Consider the following 23,560-nt stretch of genomic DNA (forward strand, 5'->3'; position numbering starts at 1 on the left):
TAAGGCTCTCATATAGCCAGTCCGAAACCCAGCCGGCATTCCACAGGAACTGGAGTCAGCAGCAACAAAAAATAAAATAAAAAAGGTTTCCTTTAAGCATGGAGCTGTTTGGCCACTCCCAAGACGAGGCACCTAAAACTGAAGATGCCTTGGTGGAGGGGCTTATTACCCATCCATCTATGATTAAAGCAGCAGCTATGTCCGTCTGTGGACGAAAGAGAAAAAGAGTTTTCAGTTGTCTCAAGGGGCGGGAGTTTAAACGCAGCCCGGACCATCTCAGCAAGAGACTGGATAATCAATCTCTGGGATAGAGATTCCGCTGACTCTGACTCCCCAGAAGTGGAAGTTTCAGCTATAGGGTCACCTTCAGCTACATCTTCCACATCCTCTGCCCATTCCTGAACTGATTCAGGGGGCGGCTCAGGAGAGGGGATATAGCTTCTTTTCTCCATGTGGTGCTGCAACCATGTCAGCAATCCTACCCTCTAGGCTGGCTAATGCCGATGCCAAATCATCCTTGGTAACATAGGCTGTGGAAGAAGTACACGGAGTAGCTACTATGCCTGACAACCGTAATGGCTCAGATTGGCTATTTGCCCCAGCTTATCAGGGGGAGTAGACACAGTGGAAGCACGACTAGGGCCTTCGGGGCCTGACGGTGGCATCACAGTGCCTTTTCCAAGTGTGCTTCCACCAGCCCTTTTTCGGGCAGACATTGCTTTATATCAAGACAAACTTGAGGTACTACCTTTAAAGTGTACTCAAGGTCTGTGCTAAGCTTATACAGCCTAATGCACACAACACTGATTTACCAAAGATACAGGACCTATTAGTGCCAGTAACATACACCCACAGTGACTCACACAACCCAGCTGCTGCTGCTCTGTGTCCCCTATCAGCCTGGCAGAGGCTAGTGTGCTTGAAACCGTTCCTTGCAGAACGTGCCCTTTTATGCATGCGTGGTGTCCATGCGCGTGGCAAACGGCTATATTTAAATGCAGATTTTTTCCACGCGTGCGAATGGGCAAACGTCATAGACACGCGGCACGCGATGCGGCAGAGGCGACCATGCGAACGCCAGGGCTAACACAAACAAATGGAGAGAGAGAGCAGTTTAACAGCTGAAGCTTTTCAGATAATCAGCACAGGGTAAGAAAACAGTGTAACAATATGCTTAAAACATACTTTGCATAATCTGCTACAATGTGAATACAAGCAGTAATACACTTGGCACAAGTCTCTGTAATCTTAATAAAGGTAACAGTGCATAACATTTACAATTTTGCCATTTTTAACCCTTAAAGGTTGTTTGCTGTGTAAATATTTAAAATGAACTCACCAGTCCTGCCGCAGGAAACTGCTATAAGCAAGATTGCAATCTTCACTACTCACGGTGAGCATAGTCTTAAAGGTTTTCAAGGACAGGGTCCCCTATATAAGAGGGGCCACGGCCTTGGACCTGTAGAGCACCCTGCACAGAGCGCCTTTGGGGTTTGGTATTCCAAGGGTCCGGATCCCAGGGTCCAGCACCTGAAAAGGACAGCGTTACAGGCAAAACCTTGTATATGCTTCCCGAGGCTCGGGTACCATCTTTTTAGTCCATTGACTGTTTTGGATGGATCCGATAGCTAACCCCTTAGATTCAATGATCTTTGATTGGGGTATGATAGCATAATCTTCTTTCTTCTTCTTTGAAACAAACATGTGGAGCACCTTTCCATAGAGACTTTCACCTTTTAGACACTGGCGAAAAAACTGAGGTACTTCCTGTGTGGGAGGGGTTATATATGGGGTCATCAATTCTGATTTGTTTCTAGTGTCCTTCACCTATAGGTGGCCTATATAACCCATATGTTATGATTTATGGCTCTGTGTCCCGTGATGTACGAAAATAAATTCGTTTTTTTCATTTTCGTAAAACTGCACTTTAATAAATTAGGCTAGGCCATCTTTTTAAATCCAAAGTATTTTATAAACAGTAAAGGTCAATACAAAAATATAGTAGCAACAAAGTTTTACCTCGTTCATGATAAAAAGTCATGTACAGATACAAAAGAGTCAAAAGAATCATATCTAACACAACCATAGCTATAGTTCTGTTGCTAAAACTCCAGAGGAGTCCTCTGGGCTAGAGAATATAAGCAACAGGCAATCTGCACATACAGTGTCTCACAAAGGTGAGTACACCCCTCACATTTTTGTAAATATTTTATTATATCTTTTCACGTGACAACACTGAAGAAATTACACTTTGCTACAATGTAAAGCAGTGAGTGTACAGCTTCTATAAGGGTCCTTTCACACGGCCGCTCCGTGTGTCCGCAAATCATCCAATCCGTTTGCGGATGATTTGCGGACATAATGTAAGTGAATGGCACTGCGGATGTCAGCGGAATACCATCCGCTGACACCCGATTTTCCTCCTGTCAGTTCTGTTCCGTTTTTACGAACGGAACAGAACCCCATTTTTCCTTCCGTGTAAAAAACGGAAAGGAAGGAAAATCGGATGTCAGCGGTGTCATATACTTACATTATGTCCGCATATCATCCGCAAACGGATAGGATGATATGCGGGCACATGGAGCGGATGACAGAAATGTCATCCGCTCCGTGGAAAAAAAAAAGTCCGGCAGCGGACCTTTCACACGGAGCGGCCGTGTGAAAGGAGCCTAACAGTGTAAACTTGCTGTCCCCTCTAATTAACTCAACACACAGCCATTAATGTCTAAACCGGTGGCAACAAAAGTGAGTACACACCTGATAAATGTCCAATTGGGGCCCAATTAGCCATTTTCCTACCCAGTGTCATGTGACTCATTAGTGTTACAAGGTCTCAGGTGTGAATGGGGAGCAGGTGTGTTAAATTTGGTGTTATCGCTCTCACTCTCTCAAACTGGTCACTGGAAGTTCAACATGGCACCAAGATAAACTTATTTAGTTCAGATGGTGTCAAGCATGTGTGGCAGCAACCAAGTGAGGAGTACAAAGACAAGTGTGTCTTGCCTACAGTCAAGCATGGTGGTGGGAGTGTCATGGTCTGGGGCTGCAAGAGTGCTACCGGCACTGGGGAGCTACAGTTCATTAAGGGAACCATGAATGCCAACTTGTACTGTGACATACAGAAGCAGAGCATGATCCCCTCCCTTCGAAGACTGGGCTGCAGAGCAGTATTCCAACATAACAACCCCAAACACACTTCCAAGACAACCACTGCCTTGCTAAAGAAGCTAAGGGTAAAGGTGATAGACTGGCCAAGCATGTCTCCAGACCTAAACCCTATTGAGCATCTGTGGGGCATCCTCAAACTGAAGATGGAGGAGTGTAAGGTCTCTAACATCCACCAGCTCCGTGATGTTGTTATGGAGGAGTGGAAGAGGACTTCAGTGACAACCTGTGAAGCTCTGGTGAACTCTATGCCCAAGAGTGTTAAGGCAGTGCTTGAAAATAATGGTGGCCACACAAAATATTGACACTTTGGGCCCAATTTGGAATTTTCAATTAGGGGTGGACTCACTTTGGTTGCCAGCGTTTTAGACATGAATGGCTGTGTGTTTTGTTATTTTGAGGGGAGAGCAAATTTACACTGTTAAACAAGCTGTACACTCACTACTTTACATTGTAGTAAAGTGCCATTTCAGTGTTGTCACATAAAAAGATATAATAAAATATTTACAAAAATGTGAGGGGTGTACTCACTTTTGTGAGATACTGTATGTCAAGGCTACAAAACAGACATTAATAAAGTAGTAAAAAAACAAACTAGACAATGTTCATAAGGTGGGAACTATGAAAACCAATGTCAAGTATCCTTACAGCTGCAGCAGTCTATTCATTACTAGCTGCTGGGGGGCCAACCCTGGTGAGTCCAGCCACCCATGCAAAACCAGCTGAAACTTATGTGTGGCATTACGGTGGCGGTAAGCTAGTTGCTCTCTTAGGCTGGCCATACACTATACAATTTTCTTGTTCAACTTTCCTTTAGATTTACCAAAACCATATAATATAAGTTCAAACCTGAAAACTTTCAATTTGTATGCAATCAGGCAGGCCCTTGCACTACATAGTTGAAGGTAAATCTAAAGGAAATTGAATAAGAAAATTGTATGGTGTATGGCCAGCCTTAGTAGTACAGAATTAACGTGTTCAATCCATTGTGTAGCAGTCAGAGTGGTGGGGCTCATCCAGTATCTAGCTAAAGAGAGGAGGCGTAGGACCATTAGATATGTTCCTGGTTGGTACAATTTAATTTTAGGATGCCCATTAAGCATACTAAGGGGTCAGTAGCTATACGGACTTGAGAGACTAGAGAAACAGTTTGTATCACTTGCGTCCAGTATCTCTTAAGTTTTGGACACCTCCATTGCATATGGATAAAATCACCTCTGTGTGAGTTGCATTTCGGACATAGAGGTGAGTCCCTCCTTCCCCAGTGAAAGAACTGAGCTGGAGTTCTATACGTTCTCGGTAGTATGAAGAGCTGGGAGAGCTTGTGTGACAAGGGCAGGGATACAGAGGGCACTGATTCCAATGCCAGATCCCAGTGTTCATCATCAGTCTCACCAATATCTTCCACCCATGCCTGCTATCCTACTCTAAAAAGATTCAGGATCCGTATGCTAGTGAGCAGCCACTAATATATGCCAGAGATTAACCCTCTCTGTTCTGATGCCAAAACCACTTTGCTGATCAGCAATGACTCTGATTTATGGAGTGCACCAATACGTTGTTGGGCTTGGATTGCATTCTTAAGCTGTAAGTATTGTTAGAAGTGTTTATGGGGTAACTGAAAGTCGGACCGTATCTGATCATAGGATTTAAATTCACTACCAGAAAATGTTTGAATATATATATACATATAGAGTAAGCCCCTACTTCATTCATGAAAGCCCTCTAATTTAGCCAATTCGGGTATATTGGGTTATTCCACAAAGAAGTAAATTCAAAGAACCCAGCTAGCTTCATGGATTTTTTTTAAAGCACTTCAGACCCCACGCAGGAGAACCGCAGTGGGTGATGAGGGCGGGAAAGCAGGTAAAGCCATTTCAAAGTGAGAGATTGCGGGTAAAGTAGGGTCAGAGGTAATAATGAGTCTAAGTGCCGGTTCACATTTCTGCGATCACAGAGATCGCATGTAATTCAGAGTGCACTGCTCCTAAAATTACATGCGATCTCTGTGTGGTGCAAATTCTGCCATACAGTTTGTATGGCTGAAGTCGCACCGCAATCGCACCTACTCGCACAGGACCCTTTTTTCGGTCCGCAGCAGAATCGGATCGCATGGTGGTTAACACTAGTGCGATCCGATTCTGTGCGAACTTTCAGATCGCACTGCGATATGCGATCTGATCCGGGGGTGTCGTTAACTTTTAATTGACACCCCCAACGTATCTCATATAGCAGTGTGAACTGCCAGGGGTGCGGATGCGATGTGGGAACATGCTGTATATTCGCAGCGTTCCCGCATCGCAGAAATGTGAACTGGCACTTACTGTGGGATCCCTATTGCTCATATGTCCCCAGCCAGCCAATTGTTGGATTTGGACAGCAAGAAAGTACATTTTAGGGTCTGGTACCGCTAGGGCTCCCCTATATTTGGCATATTGTAAAGTGGAAAGTTTAATTCTAGGCCAACTACAGATAAGGGAAGCTTGCACCAGCTACAAAACGTTAATCGCTGTCTGTCTAGCAGAGGTGCTAAGTTTAATTTCAAATATTGATTTGTATCAGGAGATATTATCACTCCCAAATATTTGAACAAGGTGGCTTTTGAGATTTGCAGTGTATCAGCTGGTAGTGGCGCTGTCAAGGGATCCAATGGCATAAGAATGGATTTATCCCAGTTGATATTAAATCCAGAGAGAGTGCCAAACCTACGAATAATCTGCATTAGAGACTGCAATGAGCCAGTGGGCTCGAGGGGCTGAATATAGAACCTGTACCCAGTTTATAAACCTAGGTTCCAACCCAAATCTTGAGAGAACTTCCCAGAGGTAGGGCCACTCCACACTATCCAAGGCTTTAGCCACATCCAGTGACAGAACGGCCCTACCCCCCCAGGTAAACACCTAATGTTGTGTGCAGTAGGCCTATTGGAGATAAACCCTGATTGGTCAGGGTGAATTAACTTAGCAATGACTTTAGATAGTCTGCTAGCTAATATAGGGGGTAGGAGTTTTATGTCCATATTCAGCAGCGATATAGGATGATAAGAATCTGGCAAGAGTGTATCCTTGTAGGTGAATGGTCTGTAGGACCAAATACAGTGCTTGCTGTGATATAAATTATTGGATAGCAATATCCATTAAAATAAATGTGATTAAATATATGTCATAAATTATTATATATGTATAATGTGAATCATCAATTTTTCAATAAATATTTAAAACAGTGTCATAAAGTGCATATGTGATTGGTTATAAATATATAAAATTGAGAAATAAAAAAATCATAATCAGCATTAAAAATAAACAGTCCAGAGTAAACAGTGACTTTTGTGCTCAAAAATATATATAAATGTCCTTAGTTGAAGTGAATCTTCAAATTTCAAAAGTGCACGTGCTCAGGCTTGATTGATTATATCTCAGCAGTTTCTGGTTCCAAGTGAATAATAAGTTGGGTCACTTACCAGATGTAGTGGGTCCTAAATGCCATATGGCACTAGGACCATTCAAGCTTGTAAGCCCCCTGGGCTAAGTGGATTCCTTCTAAGTGTGGTCCTATGGGCTGGTAACGGCTCCTTAGGCTCCAGTATAAAACAGCCAAATGCAGTGGGGTGGGAGAAAAGAATGCTCCAAATAGTGTAGTAAATTAATTGAAAAAGAGTTTATTTACCCAATATATGGGTTATAGCAATAAAAGGCAAGTAGACAATGTCACTGGTGGTCAGCGGTTTATTGCTATAACACATATATTGGGTAAATAAACTCTTTTTCAATTAATTTACTACACTATTTGGAGCATTCTTTTCTCCCACCCCACTGCATTTGGCTGTTTTATACTGGAGCCTAAGGAGCCGTTACCAGCCCATAGGACCATGCTTAGAGGGAATCCACTTAGCCCAGGGGGCTTACAAGCTTGAATGGTCCTAGTGCCATATGGCATTTAGGACCCACTACATCTGGTAAGTGACCCAACTTATTATTCACTTGGAACCAGAAACTGCTGAGATATAATCAATCAAGCCTGAGCACGTGCACTTTTGAACTTTGAAGATTCACTTCCACTAAGGACATTTATATATATTTTTGAGCACAAAAGTCACTGTTTACTCTGGACTGTTTATTTTTAATGCTGATTGTGATTTATTTATTCCTCAATTTTATATATTTATAACCAATCACATATGCACTTTATGACACTGTTATAAATATTTATTGAAAATTGATGATTCACATTATACAAATATAATATTAATTTATGACATATATTTAATCACATTTATTTTAATGGATATTGCTATCCAATAATTTATATCACAGCAAGCGCTGTATTTGGTCCTATAGACCATTCACCTACACCTACCTAATTTTCCTACAGCAGCTGCTTTCTCACTTATCCATTTATTTTACTCTCAGGTATATAGACAGATTGCACTTTATATCACACCCTTTCCCAGTGGCGCGTGGAAATATACTTTGTATATTTATCTACACAAGAGTGTATCCTTGCCTGGCTTAGGGATCACAATGGCTTCCTGCATAGAGTCGTGTAGAACCCCAGCATGTGCCACCTCATGTATGGTCTTTAGAAAGACAGGTAAGAGGATCTTCCCATATCTAGTGTAAAAGTTAGCCGGTAGGCCATCTGCACCAGGTCATTTATTGGTAGGAGCCTTGGCTAGAGCTTCTGTGAGCTGCTCTATGGTAATGGGTGCATTAACCACTTGCCTGCCAGCCGCCGTACGTTTAGTGCGGCAGGTCTGCAGGTTTCTGCGAAACAACGTACCTGTATGTCGCTTCGCAGGAGCGTGCACGCCCATTCGCCAGAGGGGAAGCTGATCTGTGGGGCCGGTGGCTGCGATTGCCCCTGGGCACCCGCAATCGCTCCCTGTGGAGACAGACCGCTGTTCTGTCAGCAATGAACACAGGGCTCCTGTGTTCCTCCTATTAAGGAACACAGGTCCCTGTGTACATTCCATAAGTCCATCCCCCACACGGTTAGAAAGCACCCCCTAGGGACACATTTAACCCTTTGATGGATGTCGTCCATGCAGGACTATGGGGCTGGGGGAAGAACAACATAGTGTCCTGGGCAGGAACATAACAGGTAGTGGGCATAGCGTCACCCTGAGCGATGCAATGTGTAACCAATGAGCCAAGGGGGGCTTTCTGCTTGATTAAAGTAGATCAAATTTAAGCTCAGGGGGATCTTAGATGGATCACCAAGTGAAGGATGAGCCCGGATGTTCATGGCGGTACGTTGTGTGCCAGATTGCGCTCTTCATGATCCAAGCAGTGCATGGCCATCGAGTCTAAGAATTGGGTGGTACCATTGGCAAGGATCTTAAGTTTGGCTGGATAAAGCATAAAATATTGGACATTCAGGTTACACAGCCTGTTCCTAATATCTGTAAATTTTGCCCTCTGTCATTGCACTTCCGATGAGAAATCAGGGAATAGTGAGACGCATGCATTGCCCAGAGAGAGACCCGCCGTTGTTCTAGCTTTATTTAGAATCGCATCTCTGTTCATTTAGTTAAGGAGCTTGAATAAGTATAGTCAGGGTGGAGCACCCGATGGAGGGCGCCTGGCAGGGCCACGGTGCACTCGTTCAACTGCGAACATTGGGGATAAGGTATCTCTCCCAAAACTGTTGATGAGCCAGGATTCAATGAAGTTGACAGGATTCTTTCCTCCAATCTAGCAGCATTTGTGGAGGATACAGATTGAATAGAGCGTACATCATGCTGCAGGGGTAGCCACTCATCCTCCATAGTGCTAATACCACCTTCCAGGGCCGCAGTGCGCTCCCTGAGTTTTTACATATCCTGGCGTACCAGCGTGAGTTCAACTTTCATGCCTTTAACCTCCCCTGCAAATTCTGCAATAGAGGAGTTCCCAGCCGTTACAGCAGAAAAGATTTCTCTTAAGGTAAGCTCAGGGTCAGCTTCAGGAGATTGTGAGGCAGAAAGCAAGGGGGCAGTATGGAGCTGAGTACTCACATCAGAGGCCTTGTCAGCAGGCTTAGAAGGCAGTGTAACATTCTCTATGTTACCAGGGTCCAGTTTGGTGTCAATGACATCTGCAGAGAGCATCGACGGCGGTGGATCTTTGCCTTGTGCTTTAAAGAAAAGCCGCTGTGCAGCTTCTTTCTGCTTCTCCTTCGCCGTTTGGGATGCCCATCCACCATCTTGGACCGCTGGATTAAGCCCTTGGTCCCCATCTAGACATCATGAGCAGGGGGGTTCAGAGAAGTTATCTGGGCTTTAATATGGTTAGTAGGGGCAAGGATGGCGGTGATAAACAGGATTTTGTCCAGGATTCCAGTGGAGCTGCTGAGAAGCACGTCTGGTTACATTACATGCCAGACACGCCCCCCATGGGTATTGTGGAGGTCATAGAGGTTGGGTCCTGGATGGATGTTACATTGCACCAATATTTGGACTGTGGTCCCTTTAAGGGAAGTATGGGATCTCAGGAAGGCAAGGGTTAAGCCCTCTCCCAGAGAGACCAGCTCTTAAAGACAGGAAGTAGTGTCAGTGAGTGTGGAGAGTAGGAGCTGGACATACACCTGGGAGACTGAGCTGCTAAAAAAAACCAAGAGTGTTTGTGTGCGGTATGGTGGCTGGAGACAAGCTGCTGCTTGGGACTACATACCTGGGGTAAAAGCCCCTGCCAAAAGCCGGTATCGTATTATAATTTACCATTTATGCTGGAGTTAAGCGAACTTTTAAGTTATACCTGTTTTCTGAACTGTTTGCTGCTGAAAGCTTTATTTCTGTTGTGGAAGAAAACAAACCACGTCTTGTTTAAGTTTACCTGGCTTGTGCACGTGATTTCTTGGAGCTATCACCCCAAATATCACAACTGGTGGGGGATGTGGGCATTGCATTTAAACCGAAAAAGCCAATTCGAAAAGCGACTTTAAAGAGACAGTGTACCCATTTGCATGTTTTGGGTGAAGTCCTTGCATACAGCAGGAAAAGACATGGAGGAGGTTGTCAAGGCGCTAATGCAAGCCTCCAAAGCCTCCATAGAAGCGAACGGTCGCCATGAGGAGGCTATAGAAGCTCAGCAGGAGACTACCCGCTTGCTGGTCGCCCATTTTACAGCCCAGCAGGAGGTTACACAAACGCAGGTGGCGGCCTTAAGGGAGGCAGTACAGCATCAAGGACCAGAGCAAGTAGCTGTTGGCCCTGGCAACCAAATAGCCGTGAGAGCCAGCCATGTTTTACAGAAACCGACTCCAAATGATGATGTAGAAGCCTTTCTGTTTACTTTTGAAAGGATAGTGGAGCGAGCGGGATGGCCCCGTGACCAATGGGCTGGCATCATCGCCCCTTTCCTTACCGGTGACCCGCAAAAGGCTTACTTTGATCTTCTGATGGAACACATCAAAGACTATGAGCTGCTGAAGGCTGAGATCCTGGACCACCTAGGGGTGACTACAGCCATTAGGGCCCAAAGGGTGCACCGCTGGAGGTACCAACCTGACCGCCCACGAGGTCTCAGATGCATGAACTGGTGCAGCTGGTCAAAAAATGGCTGCAGCCAGAAACGTTGTCTGGCCCACAAATGCTGGAACGGGTAGTGATTTACAGGTACCTGCGGTCCCTGCCGGATGACCTTCAACACTGGGTAAGCCATGGAGACCCTGCAACAGTTGACTGATTGCTGGAGTTGGTTGAAAGGTATACCGTGGTGGAGGATCTGCTCGGACCTGCAAAGCGATGGGAACCCACATCAAGGACAGGACGGCCAGCTGCAGCATCCAGGAGTGGAGCCCTACCAGACCCGGGAACCTGCATCCCTGCCTTAGTTTCGCCAGATCCACGGAGATCAGCCCCTGGCAACCGAATGGGAGACATACAGTGTTGGTGTTGTCGATCCTGGGGCCATACCCGGGAGCAGTGCCCGCTTCAGGAGGAGCCCATGGAATGTGGGGTGGGGTGGGCAGGAGAATCTCCTATGCCCAACTAGCATGTATCACCCATCTTGATCTAACAGCAGGACAGTTTGAATGCGAGATTTGGGTGAACCATCTTCCTGCCAAGGCATTACTGGACTCTGGGAGTATGGTGACACTGGTCCACGCTAGAGTGATCGGGAGACTCGGCCCTGTGAGTAAGACTCTTCGGGTAGTATGTATCCATGGGGATACCAGGGAGTACCCCTTGGTACCTGTGACTGTTTCTTATGACTGCACCTCAGTGACACATGAAGTAGGGGTGGTAAACCGCTTAATCCACGATATCATAGTGGGGCTGGATTGTCCGCTATTCCTTGAACTATGGAACCAGGTGCAGAGTGGACTACCTGGACGGCCAAGAGAACTAGAGACAGTGGGGCCTGAAGGGCTAAAGTCTCAGGGGTCTGGTCTTGAACTGCCCACAACACACCCCGTTAGCTTTGAAACACCTAGGGGTGGTAGTGGTATACTAGAAAATGTTAATATGATTGATGACATTCATGTTTCAGGTCTCAAGCCCGAGTTGACCCCTGAGGGGGGGAAGACTCTCTGTTAAAGGTCATGTTGGGGAAGATGTGGAGGAACTCTCCCCACTGCAGATTCCCCTTGGGGAGGCTGAAGGGGAGGTTCCCCAAGACCAGTGCACCCAGACCTGGACATATCCAAGGTGGCATTTAGCTCAGTTGCGTTCATTGGGGATTTGCTGTATCGAGTGACTGAAAGCCGAGGGGAAATTATTGAACAGTTGCTGGTTCCTCAGTCGTATCGGCGAAGGCTCCTCGATTTAGCTCACAATGACACATTAGGCTGACACCTGGGGGCGGAGAAAACAGAGGCCAGAATAACTGACCGGTTTTACTGGCTAGGCGTGAAGGCGGAGGTAAAGAGGTACTGTGCTTCCTGCCCCACGTGTCAGTTAACAGCCCCAGTGTCACACTATATGAACCCCTTAGTTCCCTTGCCTATAATTGAGGTGCCGTTTGAGCGGATTGCTATGGACCTGGTGGGGCCTTTAGTAAAATTTGGGAGGGGACACCAATATATATTAGTAGTATTAGACTACGCAACCAGGTATCCGGAGGCAGTCCCATTACGGAAAACAACCTCTAAGACTATTGCCCGAGAGTTGTTTCATATGTTTTCACGCACTCGGCTGCCCAAAGAGATCCTGACGGATCAGGGCACCCCGTTTATGTCAAAGGTGATGGCAGACCTCTGCAAACTTTTTCAGATCAAACAGTTGCGAACGTCTGTCTATTACCCGCAGACAGATGGCCTTGTTGAGAGGTTTAATAAGACCTTAAAATCCATGCTAAAAAGAGTGGTCCAGAGGGATGGCAAAGATTGGGACATGTTGCTCCCGCCCTTGTTATTTGCCATTCAGGAGGTTCCGCAGACCTCCACGGGTTTTTCGCCATTTGAACTAATGTATGGGCGAAGACCCAGCGGATTGCTGGATATGGTGAAGGAAACGTGGGAAAGTGAGTCCTCACCACACAAAACTGTGGTGGAGCATATTTCCAAAATGAGAGAGAGGGTGGCAAAAGTAATGTCGTTGGTAAGGGAACACCTCCAAAAGGCACAGGATGCCCAGAGGAGGGTGTATAACCGGTCCGCCAGGATAAGACAGTTCCAGGTAGGAGACCGGGTAGCTGTGTTAATACCCACAGTAGAAAGCAAATTCTTGGCCAGGTGGTAGGGTCTATTTGAGGTGGTGGAAAAAGTTGGTGATGTGAATTACAGGGTACATCAACCTGGGAAGAGGAAACCCTACCAAATCTACCACGTGAATTTGCTAAAACCCTGGAGAGACCGAGATCAGGTATCCGCTGAGGTAGGGGTCACTGTAGAGGGCCCCGTCAGGAGTTGAGCTAGTGCATGTTGCTGCCACTCTGACTAAGTCCCAAAGCCAACAAATGAGAGAATTCCTGCAGAGAAATAAAAGAAGTTTTCAGGATTGCCAGGTTTAACCAACATAATTGAGCATGACATTGTTACAGAGCCCAATGTAAAAATCCGCTTAAAGCCCTATCGTATCCCAGAAGCATATAGGAAAGCGGTGTCTGAAGAAGTAAAAAGAATGTTGAACTTGACATCATTGAAGAATCGCAGAGTGAATGGTCAAGTCCTATCGTTCTGGTACCAAAACCCAACGGCACTCTGCAATTTTGCAATGACTTCAGAAAACTTAACGAAGTCTCAAAATTTGACGCATATCCGATGCCCCAGGTAGACGAATTGATTGAGAGGTTGGGTCCCGCCCGGTACATTACCACACTAGACCTTACAAAAGGGTATTGGCAGATTCCCCTCACCAAGGAAGCCAGGGAAAAAACAGCTTTTTCCACTCCAGAAGGCCACTGGCAATATAAAAGAATGCCGTTTGGTTTACACTCCGCCCCAGCCACGTTTCAAAGGTCTATGGACAAAACATTATGACCCCATGGACGATACGCTTCGGTATATCTGGATGACATTGTCATTTTCAGCACTGATTGGGAGTACCATCTATCTCGGGTCCAGGCCGTCTTAGACTCTTTGAAAAGAGCAGGGTTTACTGTAAATCCAGAGAAGTCAGCTGTTGGGATGGAGGAAGCGAAGTACCTGGGGTACATTGTGGGTAGGGGACTAGTAAAGCCTCAGATGAACAAGGTAGAAGCCATCCAGAACTGGCCCCGCCCCCTAACAAAAAAACTGGTCAGGGCCTTTCTGGGCATAGTCGGTTACTATCGAAGGTTCGTCCCCAACTTTGCTACTATTGCGGCCCCACTGACGGACTTGACAAAAGGGAGGAAGTCTGTGATGATAACGTGGAATGCGGAGGCCGAGGAAGCTTTTCAGAAGCTTAAAACTGCATTGTGTGATCATCCAGTGCTAGTAGCGCCGGATTTTTCCAAGGAGTTTGTAGTACAGACGGATGCCTCGAATGCTGGACTGGGTGCTATCTATAGCAAGTGGTCAATGGGGAAGAGCACCCCGTAGTTTTTCTCTGTAGGAAATTGACGGTGGCAGAGAGAAACTATGCTGTGGTGGAGCGGGAGTGTCTCGCCATCAAGTGGGCACTGGACTCTCTGTGCTACTTCCTGCTGGGTAGGAAGTTTCGCCTGGTGTCCGACCATGCCCCGTTGACCTGGATGCGACAAAACAAGCAGACCAATGCCAGGGGGACAAGGTGGTTCCTGTCCCTCCAGGAATTCAACTTTATGGTAGAGCATCGACCCAGGAGACAGCATCAGAATGCCGATGCGCTCTCCCGCGTGCATTGTATGGTGTCTGATGGTGCCTCCAACACCCCCGCGTTGAGGCGGGGGGGGGGGGGGATATGTGGAGATCATAGAGGTTGGGTCCTGGATGGATGTTACATTGCACCACTATTTGGACTGTGGTCCCTTTAAGGGAAGTATGGGATCTCAGGAAGGCAAGGGTTAAGCCCTCTCCCAGAGAGACCAGCTCTTAAAGACAGGAAGTAGTGTCAGTGGGTGTGGAGAGTAGGAGCTGGACATACACCTGGGAGACTGAGCTGCTAAAAAAAACCAAGAGTGTTTGTGTGCGGTATGGTGGCTGGAGACAAGCTGCTGCTTGGGACTACATACCTGGGGTAAAAGCCCCTGCCAAAAGCCGGTGTCGTATTATAATTTACCATTTATGCTGGAGTTAAGCGGACTTTTAAGTTATACCTGTTTTCTGAACTGTTTGCTGCTGAAAGCTTTATTTCTGTTGTGGAAGAAAATAAACCACGTCTTGTTTAAGTTTACCTGGCTTGTGCACGTGATCCCTTGGAGCTATCACCCCAAATATCACAGTATCTTTAATGGCAGTACTGTTCACGTGTTGTTTTTCTCCATTGGCTGAGACTGTAAAGGGCTCTGGCACACAGCAAATTCTTAATAATGATTTATTTGTTTTTTTCAAAAAGAACTATTAGGCACATTTTTTTTTCCCATTTTGGATAGAGTAAGGAATAGTTATAACTCCTGCCATATTTTTTTTTAGTATTTTCTTCTATTTATCTTTACTTTCTGTCCAATAACCAAAACAGGAAGCCAGAGGAAATCCCTGCAAATTAGGGGAATACCTTGGAGCCCCCCAAATCACAAGAACTAGTGTGGAAGATTTCTCCTGTTACATTTCTGGAGGTAACCCAAAATTTGGTATTTTCTCTTACTTTCACTGTCAATGAAAAAGATAAACAAGACAAACAGAGGGTGAATCTCCCCAACAGGGACACAGACAGCAATACAAACAGGGAGGGGGTCTAATTCTCCTTTGTGCCATCCAAAACTAAAAAATGTTGTGCTTTTAGTTTTACTTTAGTAGAGCAAACTTTTTGCTTTTTGCCTAAACAATACGGTAGCTACCACTGCTGGATTGTTTCTGAAGGTGTGTGTTCCAGGGCTGTCATCCTTAAACCTGGTGCAGTACCTGAGAAAGAGCTGGCACAAACATGCCCCAATAGCTGATGCTTGTCCCAGGTCAATGACTTATCTGAGGATACAACAAAGGAAGGACAAAGATGATAGCCTGGAGCTTGCAACAAAGTACTGTCAGCTTCTACATATCAAACCTTTAAAAAGCTCATGCTATTAAAGACATTCGTTTGTTAAGGCTTCTAACAAGAAACACTAGTTTATAGAGCTCACCACAAGGAAGGATTTATAGAGCTAATGTACACTGTCCTATCTTGAATGGACTAAAGTTTCCAGCAGAATTAATGAGTGAGGCATGGGTTAAAAGGGCTTACCTTGTGAAAGGCACTGATTTGCCAGAGCCACTTGGCCAGAGTGAAGATACAAGTTGAGGCGGGTAAAGATGCTGGTCAGAGAAGGTATAGTGATAAAACAGAAGGCAACACAAGCCTGGTTCAAAAAATAGAAAAACAATATACATTAAATTGGCACTATAAGCATTGTTGGGCAGTGATATACAGTGTTTAGCATAAATGAGTACACCCCTTTTAAAAAGTAAGATTTTAATCAATATCTCAATGAACACAAGAACAATTTCCAAACGTTTGACAAAACAGAGTTTCATAGAACATTTGTTTAGCTCCATTACATGAAAGTAAGGTTAATATAATAACTTAGATTACAAAATCTTCAGTTTTACTCAAATTAGTTGATGCAAAAATGAATACACCCCACAACAAAAACTATTATATCTAGAATTTTGTATGACCTCCATGATTTGCAAGGATAGCACCAAGTCTTCTAGGCCTGGACTGAACAAGTTGGCAACATATTGCAACATCTATCTTTTTGTATTCTTCAAAAAAAAACTCTTTCTTTTCGTACATCACGGGACACAGAGCCATAAATCATAACATAAGGGCTATATAGCCACCTACGGATGAAGGACACTGGCAACCAATCAGAAAGGATGTTCCCCTATATAACCCTCCCACACAGGAAGTACCTCTGTTGTTTCGTCTGTGTCTAAAGGTGATGGTCACGGGTGAGAGTCTCCCCACATTTAACTCAAAAGAAGAAGGAAGATTATGCTATATACCCCAAAGGTCACTGAATCTAAGGGGATAGCTATCAAATCCATCTAAAAAAGTCAGTTGACTAAAAAGATGGTACCTAAAGCCACGGGAAGCAGATGCCTGTAATGTTGTCCTTTCTAGGCGCTGGACCCTGGGATCCAGATCCTTGGTAATACCAAACCCCAAAGGTGCTCTGTGCAGGGTGCTCTACAGGTCCAAGACCGTGTCTCCTCTAAAACAAGGGGACCCAGTCCTTGAAGGTCACAAGACAAAGCTCACCGTGATGGGTGAAGATTGGATTCCTGTTTCAAACAGAATCCTGCGACAGGACTGGTAAGTCCAATTTAAAATATTTACACATGTAGCAAATGTAAATATTTTATGCACTGTTCCCTTTAAAAGATAACAGAGACCGAGTGCCATGTAAGTCTCCACATGAGACTTTGGATGTTAAGCTATGTAAAATACATCTTGGTTAAAGCTCTGGCCTTTCCTCAGAGATCAAATGTGCCAATTGTATCAATTGTGCTTATATGAGCTTGTGCAGTTGTCGGATTGATGCAAGGTTTGTTTAAACATTATTTCTTTGCTTATTGTGGACACACTGTTTTTACCCTGGGCTGATCAACTGAAAGGTATCAGCGGTGACAAAAAAGATTCAGCCTAAGCTGCTCTCACCCCATGCTGCTGTTTTCGCATAAGCGTCCGCGTGTTCGTCTCCTCCCTCGATAGCGTGTCTGTGGCAAAGGCCCATTCGCACGCACGCGAATCATTGCCTCTTAAAACCGGCGTACCCTGCATTGAGGTTGTTTGAACGCGATTTAGAAGGAACTGTTTGCAACGCACTAGCCTCTGTCAGAGGCGGAAGGGGACACAGAGCAGCAGCAGCTGGGCTGCATGAGTCACTGTGGGTATATGATTACTGGCACAAACAGGTTCTGTATCTTTGTTAAGGTGCAAGAGTTGACAATAGCTGGTAGAGTAGCGACTTTAAAAATGATTATACTTCCTAAGCTTCTCTATCTATTTCGTACATTGGCAATCCCTTTACCAGCTCAATATTGTACCATTGTGCAAAAACATCATTCATTTATATGGAAAGGGAAACCTCCCAGATGTACCTCCGTTATTATGAGGATTATTATTATGGAGACATGGAGGGATGGGGGGTCACCAATGTCGCAGCCTACTATAAAGCATGTGTATTGGACCAATTGAAGTACTGGTGGTCCCCTGTGCAACATAAATTATGGGTGGGACTTGAATTGGAGGGGTGTCTGCAGGAGGACTTTAGGACATCAATGATAGCTGTAAAAATTGGAGCAGATCCACCTCCGATTCGATCTCCCACAATACAAGCTGCTTATTCTATCTGGGCAGAGTTGTCTTCCGCGTGCTCGGAGACAGGGGCAACTTAGGAAATCCCCGTCCCTCTCTCAGTCCTTTCTGCTTTTATTCCCAATATTGATATAAAGGTATGGTTGAAGATGGGTATTAAGTACTTAAAAGATTTATATATTCAGACAGAGATTTCTCCCTTTGAGTATTTTGTACAACATTATAAAATACAAGTCTCAGCTTATTTAACTTATTTTCAAATCCATTCATTTTTACGGAAAAGTTCTTTACCTCTATATTTGAAATTTCCAATTTCGATGAATAACATTTTTGAGGGAACTGGAGTACTCATGAAAGGTATCTCGGCTTTCTATGATATATTGAATGATCATAATGTGTATTCTAAAGTATCCACTGTTGTTAAATGGGAAAAATTATTGGGTAAAACCTTTCCTGAAACTAGCTGGTTGAAAGCTTATGCCGCCACTTATGTATCTTCAAAGTGTATTAACCACTGGGAATTATACCAAAAAACTCAGAATTTTTGGTATTTAACACCAATTAAACTAACCAAATATTATCCTTCACGATCAGATTTTTGTTGGAGGAACTGTGGGGAACAGAGTACGTTATTACACATAATGTGGTCCTGCAAATCCATCAGGTCATATTGGAATAAGATATTCTCTGCGATCTCAGAAATTGTTGGATATAGTGTGATCCCGAACCCTGAATTAGCCATCCTACATTTGAATATTCATGAGATCCCGCCTAGGTATCGAGTAGTGACATTACATCTTTTGTTGGTGGCAAAGCTCTCAATCACAAGACAATGGAAATCCTAAGAAGTTCCAACTCCCTCTGACACTGTCGTGTTACTCAATCGGCAGTGTGAGATGGAAAAGATTTTGGCTACTAAAGGGTCGATGAAGAAGGTGTTCGAAGGTAGATGGAACACATGGCTGAATCATTTCAGATGTACAGTGGAGATCGATTAATTACTGTAGATAGGAACTGTATTATGAATGGTATAACCAAGGGTTCCCTTTTTGATTCTGTTATGGTTGGACTGAAGCTGAAGGGAGAGGGGGAGACCGGGGGGGGGGGGGGGGAATCTCCCCTTATTATTATTTTTTTCTTTCCTTCTCTTTCTCTCTTTCCTCTTTTTTTTTTCTTTCTCCCCTTTCTTCTTTGCTCTTAGTAGTGTGATTGTAAAAATGGAATATGGGTATAAAGCAGAATCCTTTATGATATTAATGTCCTAGTCGAATAATTAGGATTTTTGGATTAAGACCTGAGTGTATATATTTTTTTTCACGACGTTGGTATGTTGTGTTGTAATGTTATTCTGGAAAATTATAATAAAGAAATATTGAATAGGTTCTGTATCTTTGGAAGAGTCAGCGCTGTGTGTGATAAGCTGTATAAGATTGGCACAATCCTTGAGTACACTGAAGTTAGTACCTCAAGTTTGTCTTGCTATAAAACAATGTCTGCCTGAAAAAGGGCTAGGGGGAGGCATAGTTGGAAGGGGCACTGTGATCCCACCATCAGGCCTTGAAGGTCCTAGCTGTGCTTCCTCTGTTTTCTCCCACTGAAGTGCCAGAGGCGACTAGCCAATCTGAGCCATTACGGTTGTCAGGCTTAGTAGCTACTCCAGGTGCTTCTGCCGCAACATATGTCACTAAAGACGATTTGGCATCGGCATTAGCCAGCCTTGAGGGTAAGATTGCTGGCAAGATTGCAGCATCCTAAGAAAGGAGTAAACATGATAGATCCCCCTCACCTAAGCCACCCCCTGAATCAGTTCAGGATTGGTCAGAGGATGTGGAATAAGTAGCTGACAATGACCCTATGGATGGTCAAGCTTAGGTTTCCACTTCTGGGGAGTCAGGGTCAGAGGAGTCTTTATCAGCCGCTCAAACCCAGAAATTGTTGGTTCAGTCTCTTACTGAAATGGTCCAGTCTGGATACAAATTTCCTCCATTAGAGACAGCTGAAGTCTCTTTATCCTCTCTAGGCTCATTGCGCCCTCCTCATAGTTCTCGAACATTTCCCATACATCCGCTCTTCCAGCCACAAATGTATAATGATTTGGATCATCCTGATAGGATTTTTGTTCCTCCTAAAAAGTTTACTAAGAAATGGAATGCGTGACGTTGGGGAGGTTCGTTGGGTGTGGACCACTATAAGAACCATAATGAGCAACACATTTACTCTCTTAGCACTTTGTTCTGAGGAGATCAAGCACAATTTTATTAGGAGCTGGGCGCTTATCTTACAAGATGTTTGCCCAGTGTTGGTTTTGCTGACCTTCCACCATGATCTCTTTGCCACAGCTACCGGAAACGGGTGATATTCCCTATGCACCTTCAATCTACCTCATGCGATTTTTGTAACTTTAGTTACTTTACATGCACATACTTATACACTTTGCATCTGCTCCTGATGATTGGTTACAACCATGAAACGCGTAGAGCTGTTTAGGATGCCATGTTATGACTATCATGTGCCTATCATCTCTTCATTATTACAATAATAGAGACTCGGGCTGGCACTCGATCGTAACAGGAGATCGTCCAGATATCCCAAGACCGCAATCCCCTGCGCCCGCAACAGGGCCAGAACAGGAGCCAGCACTTTGGGAAACACCCTTGGAGCCGAAGCGAGACCGAAAGGTAACGCCACAAACTGATAGTGATCCTCCGTGATTGCGAATCGGAGGAACCTCTGAAGACCCGCAAATATAGGGATGTGTAAATACGCATCCTCGAGGGCGGTGGAAGCCAGGAAATCTCCTGGACTTAAGGAGGCCACCACCAAACTGAGGGATTCCATGCGGAACTTTTGAACCTGCGCGAAGCGGTTCAGAGCTTTCAAGTCCAGAAATGGACGTACCTTGCCCTCCTTACTGGGCACAGTGAACAGATTGAGTAAAACCCCCGAAACCTGTCCTGATGAAGCACCGGGACGATCACACCCTGGGCGAGGAAATCCTGAACTGCTCGATAAGGATCGTGTAACCGATCTGGGGTCAAATGAAGATTTGAGGGAAAGAATCTGTACGCTGGCTGCGAAAGGAATTCAAGCTTGTAACCCGATCAAATGATTTCCTGAACCCACCTGTCCGGAATCCGGAGCAGCCAAAGGTCTAGGAAACCACGCAGACATCCCCCCACCCCTGTAATGGGTGAGGGCGTCCCTGCAGGTGGAGGCAGAAGGACCCGCCGGGCCGGCATGGATGGATTTGAGCTTGCCCGCCCAGGGCTTCCTCTGACCACCCTGGCCCTTAAAGGGTTTCCCCTTGCCCTGTGCCTTGAAGGCACGAAAGGACCCCTGATTTGGTTCAAAGGAAGGGCCCCGCTTACCGTGGAAAAACTTACCCCTGGGGTCTGGGGCAGCAGAGTGCTTCTGCCCCCAGTGCCCCCTTTAACCAACTCGTCCAGGGAATCCCCAAAAAGACAATTCCCCTCATAAGGGATGTCAGACACCGTCTTCCTGGAGGCTGGTCAGCCGACCAGCTCGTCAGCCACATTAAACGATGGAGCAGCACCGTGACACCAGATAGCCAAGCTGCTAGAGGAGCCTCCTCCAAGGCCGTGTCACACAGGTACAAAAAAACCTGCCAGATGCATCTGCTCCACCATCTCCACAGTAGTCGGAGGGACGGAATCCGCCTCCAGAGTGCGTTTGAGCACTGAACACCGGAGAATCCTTCGAGGGCATGCGAGTGGCCTTGTTTAACCTGGACACCGTGTGATTCACTTTAGGGGACATGGTCCATCGCAAATCCGTAGGAGACGCGAAAGGGCAACGGAATTGAAACAGTTTTGGAACCACAAGAGGGCGCATTAAATTACGCCATTGTTCGTTCACCGTCACGTGAAACTCAGCGGGACAAGGAAAAACCTGTGCCGCAGTTCGGGTTCTGCGAGTCTCAAAAGGAAGACTGCTTACCCGGTGGGCTGGGCTCAATCCCCTTTAAGACGTGATCGCAGCGACCCACCCCAATGCATCGCAATAGGGATCCCACTAAGGTACCCCCCTGAGATGGGAAAAGCACTGAAAACAGAAGAATAAGCCCCAACACCAGCAAAAAGAGCCCCCAGAAGTGTTACCTTGCTGCTGGAAAGGATCACTGCATAGAGTAAAGGAAGTGATGTCACCCACTAGAGGCTGAACAGGAACTGGTCTAAGGTAAAATGGTTGCCAATGCATCTGAATGGGAGGCTCCGGGAAAATGGCCGCCGAACATGTGCAAAGAAGAACACCTAGCCACACACAAGAAGGCACCAAAAACACTACATAGAGAGCTGCAGAAAGTGCCCACAGTGAGGCCAGAGCAGCTGCCCATACCCAAAATGGCGGACCGGTGGTTTTTTGCACCGCAGCGGTCCGCACCGCCATGTCTGCACCCCTAAACACACTAATAAAGCGGGCAGGGACAGGGACCCTCACAAAACCCCCACATGGCGATACCTGCACCTAGAAGCCCCCACAGGGACCAGGAGGGATGCGAGCCCCGGACACAGACAAGAGGGGAGAGCACAGACACACGCAGACTGTCATCCCCAAATAGAGGCCCCACACAGAGGTTACTTACCGCTCCATACGGCGTGGGTGCCTCGATATCGCGGGAACCCCCCACCCCAGATGGTGGGGGGCCGTCAGCCGAAATAGGATGCGTCGCACGGTCAAAACCGCATGTTGAGGCATCCCAGCGAGGTAGCCACCTCACAGGCTTTTGCCCCTGAGGACAGGGCCAGGTCGTTTGCTAGGCTAGGGTGCACACATAGCCCGCTAAATGCTCGATGGCAGGCTGAGATTCCATAAGATCCTCTGTCCTGGAGCAGTGGTTCTCAAATCCGGTCCTCGGGACCCACCAACAGGCCAGGTTTGCAAGATAACTAAATTACATCACAGGTGATCTCATTTGCTTCTCAGTGATTGCAGTATTCTAGTCTGCATCCCCCAAGGTAATACTTAAAATCTGGCCTGTTAGTGGGTCCCGAGGACCGGATTTGAGAACCACTGTCCTGGAGTACCAGGACGACCAGTCCGATTCCCAGCTCCGCAAACACTGTAGTCTTCCGAAGATCCGACTAACTAAGCGCAGAACAAATAAAAAGCTAGTAGTGCAAAGAAAACACTTTTGCAGAAATGAAAAGTAATAAAACAGAAGAAAGGCATGTAGCCCCAGCACAGGGAAAGCCTATCTTACTCCTATCTAGGCAGAAGAAAAACTGAATTGGGAATGAGGCTAGCTGGGGGTATTGGACCAGTGGGACAGCCCCCTGTAGGTGTGTCTATGTAAATTGCTTTGTTTTTAACAAGTCTTATGCCTAGCTTGCTCCTGTGGACAAGAGGTCAATACCCATTGGTGAAGGCTGTATGAGTGGGCGGCGACTGTCAGAGGACATAAGAGAAAATTCTATTTTCTCTTACGTCCTCTGAGATGCAGCCACTTCATAGTTTCCTCACAAATGGGACGTCCCAAAGCAGTGTAGGCATGAGGGGTGTGAAGAACACAACCAACAAAACGGGAAGGATCCATCAAGGCCAGAGAAACACGTAGCCAACAGGGCAACAGAAGCTCAACCAACAGGAGCTAAC

The 23,560-nt window shown here is 45.7% G+C and overlaps 1 protein-coding gene across 3 annotated transcripts in view; it reads right to left on the reverse strand.

Moving 5' to 3' along the window:
- Window positions 1-23,560, reverse strand: part of VPS35L (VPS35 endosomal protein sorting factor like) — a 1,473,617-nt gene that overhangs the window by 175,235 nt on the left and 1,274,822 nt on the right. For all 3 annotated transcript variants that reach the window (XM_082262328.1, XM_082262327.1, XM_082262326.1), the window contains one exon: window positions 15,869-15,983. In XM_082262328.1, coding sequence (XP_082118454.1) covers window positions 15,869-15,983 — 115 coding nt within the window. The remainder of the gene's footprint in view (window positions 1-15,868; window positions 15,984-23,560) is intronic.

The sequence above is a fragment of the Pelophylax lessonae genome (assembly GCF_965119305.1).
Source record: "Pelophylax lessonae genome assembly, chromosome: 6".
In the NCBI taxonomy this organism is placed as follows: domain Eukaryota; kingdom Metazoa; phylum Chordata; class Amphibia; order Anura; family Ranidae; genus Pelophylax; species Pelophylax lessonae.